Below are 7,851 nucleotides of genomic sequence, written 5' to 3'. Positions count from 1 at the left end.
AAACAGGTCTAAAAAAGTGACATGTGGTACCCAGCGCTTCCCCTGCCCCGCTCGCTGTCCCAGGGAGGTTTGAGCTAACAGCAGCAGACTCCGTTTTTCACAATTCTTACTTTTCAGGGCTTCCTTTGCTCTCCAGCCTGTGAGTAAGAGCTTTGTAAGCAAGAGCCTTCCAGGCAGGGCAACACACCGGGAAAGCTGAAAGGGATGATAAGCTCAGCAAACTCATCCATCCGCAGCAGTACACCCAGGCAGGAGGAAGAGCATCCAGCATAAGACCCTAGTTTCCTAATATTGAAAATAGTGTATTCCAAATATTGTCTTTTTCTCTTCTGAAGAAAGGGAGGTAACCCCTGCAGTCCTGCCTGCGTGTTAACAAAGAGAAGAGAAAAAAAGATCTACTTATATCTTTTCACTGAATCTTTCTAGGTGTCTACAGTGTGTAAGCTGTACCTGGCTGCAGTGCTGTGTGAGTTCACATTATAGCTAAATGAAGGTGACTAGAAGATACTCTGAAAGCAGAGGTCACCACCTCCAACCTTTGTCCCAAACCAAGACGCAGACCGGGCTGCCCCACAGCTCTGCACGGCGTGTGCAGCCGGGGATGGGTCATTCAGCCCCAGAGCAGGGGAAAACTGCACAGGGGAAAGGCCCAAAGTCGAGGAGGAAAAGGCGAAGCCCACCCTGACAGCAGCAGCCCAAAAATGCATTAAACATATTCTGAAAGGCGCATTTTGTGGAGAGATACATATAGCACCTCCCTGCAACAGAAAGAACATGTGCAAACCAACGGCAGTGCTGTTCATTAACTTCACAAGTTCTATTTCAATAACAAATTAACTATGTTAAAAGACTGTCTCATCCAGGCTTCCCACGGGCAGTCACCCTTGTAAGCACACGCAGAACTTCGCCTGTAACAGCTCTTCAAAGACCCACGGGAAACACGGCGATGCCACAGACGATGCTCCCTGCAGACCGTGCACAACGAAACCTCAACTTTCAGACTTTTGCTGAACACCCAGTTGATGTCACAGAGCCCAGAAACCCCACACACGGAGATGTCCCCACAGAACCTCCCCTTGTACAAAGTGGATGCGTCTGGACTTTGACTTCTCTTTGACAGCTGAGAAATGTGGGTGAATTTTATGAGACTATGTAAAAGAGCAGAATGTCTCTGTCAGGGCAAGGTTTAAATCTACAGTTAACATTCTCCGTGTTCTTTCACCTGTTTCATGAACTTTTCAGCCTACTCCAGTAAAATATTCGGAAGTTACATGTTTAAGAATCCCCTCCTCAATGCAGTGTATATATAGAAATCTGTAGGATTATTTTGGCCTCACCCTACAGAATAATGGTTGGGCACTTGCTATGCATTTAGCATGCAGAAGTACCACTCACGCCCCATTGAGCCCTGAATTATCCACCATAGGCTCCATCGTCCCCAGCTTGTCCAGCGCTTGCAGTGAGGCAAAGCAAATATTCACTTTTTGTTTGGTTATTTTCCTACCATTTCAGCTCCCACCACAAGATCCGATAATATCAAAAATCAGTGCAAAAGAGAGAGCAAGAATGCACATGCGGTGTGTGAAAAGGGTTAGGGAGCAGCTTGGATTGCCACGGAACAGTAGAAACCGCACTTCCATTTGTTTGAAACTAAAGTGCCACTAACTCAAAGCCCCGAGGGAGGGAGCAGTGGGTTTGGTTGGTGGGAGCACACCCGACTGAAGGGGTATTTTTAGTATTGGTCAAAGTACAGATCACCTTATCCAGAACAGCCTAAACACGGCTGACTTCAGGAGCAACGGTGTCCCCCTCTTGCCCAAATCAAATCAGCAGAAAGGCTTAGATTGTTTCATATTGCAGATTGGTATCTGAATTAACCTTCCTCTCCAAATTTAAAAACACCAGACCAACATTTTTGTAAGGTAATTGAACACTTTCCGAGCCAGCAAAGCCCCACTCAGAAGCCTTAAGATGTGCAAGTTAGATTACGGGTGACATTTCACTAGATTATTGATAAAACAGCTCTAATTAAAAACAACTGCCACGAAAACAGAATTTTTCCCTGTATTTTCCCAATTAAACAAAACTAAACTCCATCCTTTTAGTTGTGTTCAGCTAACAAGAGTTTCTGAATATTTCTGATGCAATCAATATGACCCCATTTAGAGCCTTTGGGACCGACTTTGCTTTCTGGATCCTGCACGTCAAACTGGAGGTCAATCTGTGCAGTGTGCTGGAATGGAAGCCAATCTGACGGTCCTACAGACACACTTACCCCTCTCTCAAGTGGACATTCTTGTCTACGGAGATGTGAAATGTGAGAAATACATTAGCAGAAAACAAAAAACAATTTCTTTTAAATTGTTAATTAGTTTCTTATTGCTAAGAGCAGTAATATTTAGCTTTATTTCTGCAAATACACGTGGATTTAACTAGAGTAGCCAACACTATCTCACCTCCCCAGCCCCCTCTGGAGGCCAGCGTGCACTCCTGGGGTACAGAATGTGGAAAAGGTTGGCTCTGAATAGGGAATTTCATTATAAGCTGCTTCCACAGGCCTCAACACTAACAAGCATATGGGTTCAGTTCACCAGCTGCGGATCTTCCTCCTTGGTTTCTAATCAGAAGGAAACCCCCTCCCCTTCCACAGCTGCAACATATATAAGGGATAAGGCTCAGCTCCTCTTTCTTTCTTGAATATTTTAGGGGAGTCGTTTTTTAGGCTGTAGCCCTAAAGAGCATGGAGAGCACCTGGAGAATTTACGTTTGTTTCTGCTGCTGCCTTCACTGGTTTTCTTCGGGTGTCCAGAGCTCCCTCCAGCGCCACGCAGGCTCCGAGCGGCTCCCCGGGCTCCTGGTGGCTCCCGGGGCCGTCTCCAGCGCGCTGAACCCCGTGCTGCAGCTGCCGGGGGGTGTGGGACACGGCTCTGCCCTCCTGCCGCCCCTGCTCAAGGTGCTGGCCGAGCGGGGCCCCCAGCGCTGGGACGGCGAGGCCCCCCGGCTGCGCCCTGACGCCAGGGCCCTTCGGTACATGAAGAGGCTCTACAGGATGTCGGCCACCAAGGAGGGAATCCCCAAGGCCAACAAAAGCCACCTCTACAACACCGTGCGACTTTTCACTCCGTGTTCTGAACACAAGCACCGCCACAGGGACTTGGTGAGAGGTACGAGTGGGGCGGCCTCGGCTGCAGGGGTTACGTGGGGGTTTTCCACGTGTTCTGTGCTTGTGCATAATATAAAACTATCTCATTTCTTTAGAACTGTTGCTGTTTTAATCCTGATGGCTCTGCTCTTAAAGCCTATGAGTTTTCATAACCTGCTTCTCCTTGAATGGCATTAGACAAAGACTTCTCCATGGTTTGGGAAGAGCCACCCAAATGGGATTACGTTCAAGATCATGCTGAGGTTTTGGGCTGATTCATCTCGTTATGAATCAGAGAAAACTCTACAACCGCTTGTAAGAAAAGTGGAAAAAATGGTTGTGCATAATGGGCATCACATTTCCTTCTACTGCCAAGTTTGCATAAAAGAAAAGTGACACTCGGGAAAGAATGAGAATTTTTTAAGTTGTGCTACCAAATAAATTCCTCCCTTGCTGTTACTCAGACTGGCTGGCAGCTGCTGGTCGAGAGATTTAAATAGGAGAAGCAGGAAGAACAGCTAAAGTTAGTGCTGAAAAGCTCTGAAAGCATTCACTTTAAAACTCCAGCTATTCCAGTTCATGGTTTGTACAACCTGGGGTTTCTAGTTCCTGTTTCCCTGTATCAAGACTGAAACATCAAGACTGAAAAGACAATGGCTCACTTCTTCCTGTACTGGTTGGTTTATTTGTTTGTTTTAATGAAATTAACCTTAATACCTTTTAAAACCATGAGTTTTCTTAGTTTTGTTGTCGTTTCTTAACTTTTACATCTTATGTCCCTGACCGAAGTAGAAACTCCATGTAATTGAGTTCAGGGAGGGCATCTACATTGGTTTCTTCTGCTGCTGGATTCTCTCTGCTTATCCACTACATTATGTTATTTATGTCTATGGGGATAATTAAGATGTACTAACTCTATGAAATTGTGTTTCCCTCCTCAGGAGATGTTCACTCGGTGGATCTGCTCTTCAACCTGGATCGCGTGACTGCTCTGGAGCACTTGCTCAAGTCTGTCTTGCTCTATTCCTTTGACACGTCGGCTCCTGTTTCTTCTTCCATCACAGGCACCTGCCATTTGTCCGTGAAGGAGCACGGCTTTTCCAGCCATGTCTGCCCCAGCCTTTCACACTCTTTAGCCTTTAGCCTGCACTTCCAAGTTAGAAAACGCAAGTGGGTTGAGATTGATGTGACTTCTTTTCTCCAGCCTCTAATTGCTACTAAGAGGAGGAATATCCATATGGCCGTGAACTTCACTTGTCTGCTGGGTGATCCACAACACAACACTGAACTGGAAAATGCCATTAATATGGTGCTGGTCCCCCCTTCTCTTCTTCTGTACCTGAATGATACCAGTGAGCAAGCTTATCACAGGTGGAACGCGCTTAGACACAGATGGAAAAACCCCGCGCGGCCCCGGCAAAGGAACAGTCCGCGGCTCAATCCTGCGGGTGACACGGGGAAGGAGAACTCACAGGGTCAAAGGGCCTCTCGGCAGCGAAGAGATGAGAATCTGAAAGAAGCACCGGCAACTCCACCTTATAACCTCAGTGAGTATTTCAAACAGTTCCTGTTCCCTCAAAACGAGTGTGAGCTTCACAACTTCCGCCTGAGCTTCAGCCAACTGAAGTGGGACCGATGGATAATCGCCCCGCACAGGTACAGCCCCCAGTACTGCAAAGGCGACTGCCCCAGGGTCGTGGGGCATCGCTACGGCTCCCCCGTGCACACCATGGTCCAGAACCTCATCTACGAGCGACTGGACCCCTCTGTCCCCAAGCCCTCCTGCGTCCCCGCCGAATACAGCCCCCTGAGCGTCCTCACCATCGAGCCCGACGGCTCCATCGTCTACAAAGAGTACGAGGACATGATAGCCACCAAGTGCACGTGTCGGTAGTGGGAGAGCCCTGGCTGGTTTTGCTCCGGGTTTGGGTATTTTTGCATTCTCAAAGCACCCGTAGCTTCAGTCAACTGAACAGTTAGCATCACTAAGAGCTCTACTAAATCAGTTAGGATTTGGCATTTAGAGGGTGTTTGCATCATAGCACTTATTTTTGTAGCCACTCAGCCTTTCGAGAATGTGAAATCGTAAATAACATATTTTTATTGGAATAATTTTGCATTTAAAATGTCAAAAAAGGTTGCAACTCCCAGATGTCTATTTTAAGCTGTTTTGTTATAGATTAAAAAAGAATAAATGCCTATCATGCATATGTACATTCAGTGCCTGCTCATCTTCGTAAAGATGCTCTACATAAAGAAATCTTTCCTGTGACATCTCCAGAAGAGTCTGGGAATAGAGGGAAGCCTTGAATGTTAAAATTACTCTTCATTCTTTTTCCTTACCGTGTTTCCATGCAAGAAAACTCTTCCTTACAGTTCTGCACCAAGTTGCGAGGTTGTTTCATGCTTTTTTTGTTGTGCTCTTTGGGTTTTCCCGACAAGGGGTGGGAGGAATTTAATGGCAGCTGTGTGGCAACTTGTGAAAACTTAAATCATGCAGCTATCAGAGTTGGGCCCAGCACCAGCTTCTTGTTAACAACAGGAAGGTTTGATGGAGTTCAAGAACAAGGCACAAGCTGTTTGTGGGGTCAGGGCGCAGGATCCCACATGTGCAACAGCACTTCCTGCTTTCTGAGCTATGAGGAAATGTTCAATCATGTCAGCTTCAAAAGAAATAGAAGCCTATTAAATTAGTTTATTTAAATTCTGTTGAATTGGTTTAGTAGACTGAAGCCTGAAAATGTGGGGCCACAGCTTCATTTCCTCTCACAACAGAACAGTAGGTAATGGTGCTTTAGTTCTCTACGCGTTCATCCCAAATCTTTACTACAGATGATTTATTTTTTCCTAGACTTTTCTAGTTTGAAGTGTTTTGTCAAAACTGCTGCTTTTGGGCTGGGGACCCAAGATACAAGAGCTTTAGATGGGGCTCACACAAAACCAGCTTTGGTGGGGATTTTGGTGGTGTTTGGTGTGTTTTGTTGGGGGTTGGTTTGTTCTAGCACCGGTTTCTAAAGTTGTTGTTTTCTAATGCATTGCTACATAAATGCTGTGACTTCCTAAAGCTGCCTCCCCAGACCTCCAGTTCAGATCCTGCCCTGTGAAATCAATTCCACTTTTCTAAGTCTGAAGAACCCTGGTCTGTGGAACCACCATGTAACTTCTGCCCTGTGGAACCACCATGTAACTTCTGCCATGTGGAACCATCACGTAACTTCTACCAACATTAAGTCCCTCACTGAAGGTCGCGTCAGCCTGGAACTGTTGAACTTCAAACAGGTTTGGCTCTAGTTCAATGTGTATTTGAAATAAAGGCCAAAAGCTCAAGGCAAATATCTTGCTGTCAAATAAAAATCCCCAGCGCAGTCTCTAAATTTGGTTGGTTTACATCAAATTGCCCAACGCAACATCACCCTGCTAATCCCTTACAAAAAGTGGGAATCCAGCCTCACCCAGGGAGCAAAATAAAGTCCTATCTTTGTTTGACACAAACGGCAAAGCCTGTTTAAGATAACACACTGGAGTTAAGCTGAAGAAACCACGTGTTTGGGTCAGTTACATGCAGCCTCAGAAATAACTGTGTCACCTCAGTAACAGGTTAAAGACTGGGACAACGCTGCACCACCTTGAGTGAGACACATACAAATAATAACTGTAATATTCCAGATCTCCTGCTGCAGAGGTAGGAAACCGCCATCCCCAGCAGCAGGCAGCCTGCTCTGGGAGGGGAAACCTGTACCTGGTGTTCATGAGAGGATTTTAAAGCGCCGCCACACACGAAGCGTTAGCGCCTCTCCTTCGGAACTCCCCGCTCAGGGCAAGCTCCCCCGGGATCAGCTGTTCCGTTTGCAGTAATTTGTGGGTTTACAGCGGTGATGTGCAGCAGATCAGTGATTTCACAGCGCTGATTTGCAGTGGATCAGCGATTTTACAGCGGTGATTCCACAGCCGCACCACCCGGCGGCAGCCGCTCCCCGCCCGCCCCGGAATGGGAACCGCCAGCGGCCGTCGCTTCCGGTTCCGGGGCGGGGGAGGCGCCGGGAGCCGGGGAAGGTGACACCGCCCGGCCATGGGGATCCACTTCGGGAACCTGGCGCGGGTCCGCCACATCATCACGTACAGCCTGTCGCCGTTCGAGCAGCGCGCCTTCCCCAACGTCTTCTCGGACGCGCTGCCCAACGTGTGGCGCCGCTTCAGCTCCCAGGTCTTCAAGGTGGTGCCGCGTGAGTGTCGGGGAGGGACGCGCCCGGGTTTCCCCCGTTTTTTGGGGAGCATTTTGGGGCAGGGAGGCCGGGCTGTGTGACCCTGGGGCGGTGTGACCCTGGGGCGGTGTGACCCTGGGGCGGTGTCCCGGGGGCCAGGCCCGCTCTGAGTGTCCTTTCCTTCCAGCCTTTGTGGCCGGGTACCTGCTCTACTCGTGGGGCACGCAGGAGTTCGAGCGGCTCAAGAGGAAGAACCCGGCTGACTATGAGCACGACCAGTAACCGAGTTCAGGAGGAGATCCTTACCCGCTGCGTTATCAACCTGCTGATGCCGAGCTTGTTCGCATGACTATAAGGGCATTAAGAGGGAGATAAGTCTCATCTAATAAACTTCAACTTTGCCCCATGACTTTGTGTGAAATCTGTGCTTTGAGATGTTTAAGGTGAGAAACATCAAATCCCTGTGCGGTTCACTCTGCACAGAGTGACAATCAGGCAAAAGTTCCA

The 7,851-nt window shown here is 48.0% G+C and overlaps 2 protein-coding genes across 2 annotated transcripts; both read left to right on the top strand.

Annotated features, from left to right (window-relative positions):
- The first annotated feature begins 2,673 nt into the window (after window positions 1-2,673).
- Window positions 2,674-5,391, top strand: GDF9 (growth differentiation factor 9). The gene is made up of 2 exons (XM_065849366.2): window positions 2,674-3,164; window positions 4,084-5,391. Exons 1-2 carry the CDS (start codon window positions 2,741-2,743, stop codon window positions 5,034-5,036), a joined length of 1,377 nt encoding a protein of 458 aa, XP_065705438.1. The 5' UTR covers window positions 2,674-2,740; the 3' UTR covers window positions 5,037-5,391.
- A 1,758-nt stretch (window positions 5,392-7,149) lies between these two features.
- On the top strand, window positions 7,150-7,753 carry UQCRQ (ubiquinol-cytochrome c reductase complex III subunit VII). Its single transcript, XM_065849386.2, has 2 exons — window positions 7,150-7,365; window positions 7,532-7,753. Exons 1-2 carry the CDS (start codon window positions 7,212-7,214, stop codon window positions 7,624-7,626), a joined length of 249 nt encoding a protein of 82 aa, XP_065705458.1. The 5' UTR covers window positions 7,150-7,211; the 3' UTR covers window positions 7,627-7,753.
- Window positions 7,754-7,851: the final 98 nt, after the last annotated feature.

This window comes from Patagioenas fasciata, chromosome 14 (genome assembly GCF_037038585.1).
Source record: "Patagioenas fasciata isolate bPatFas1 chromosome 14, bPatFas1.hap1, whole genome shotgun sequence".
NCBI lineage: Eukaryota > Metazoa > Chordata > Aves > Columbiformes > Columbidae > Patagioenas > Patagioenas fasciata.
This window is presented reverse-complemented; position numbering and strand designations above follow the sequence as displayed.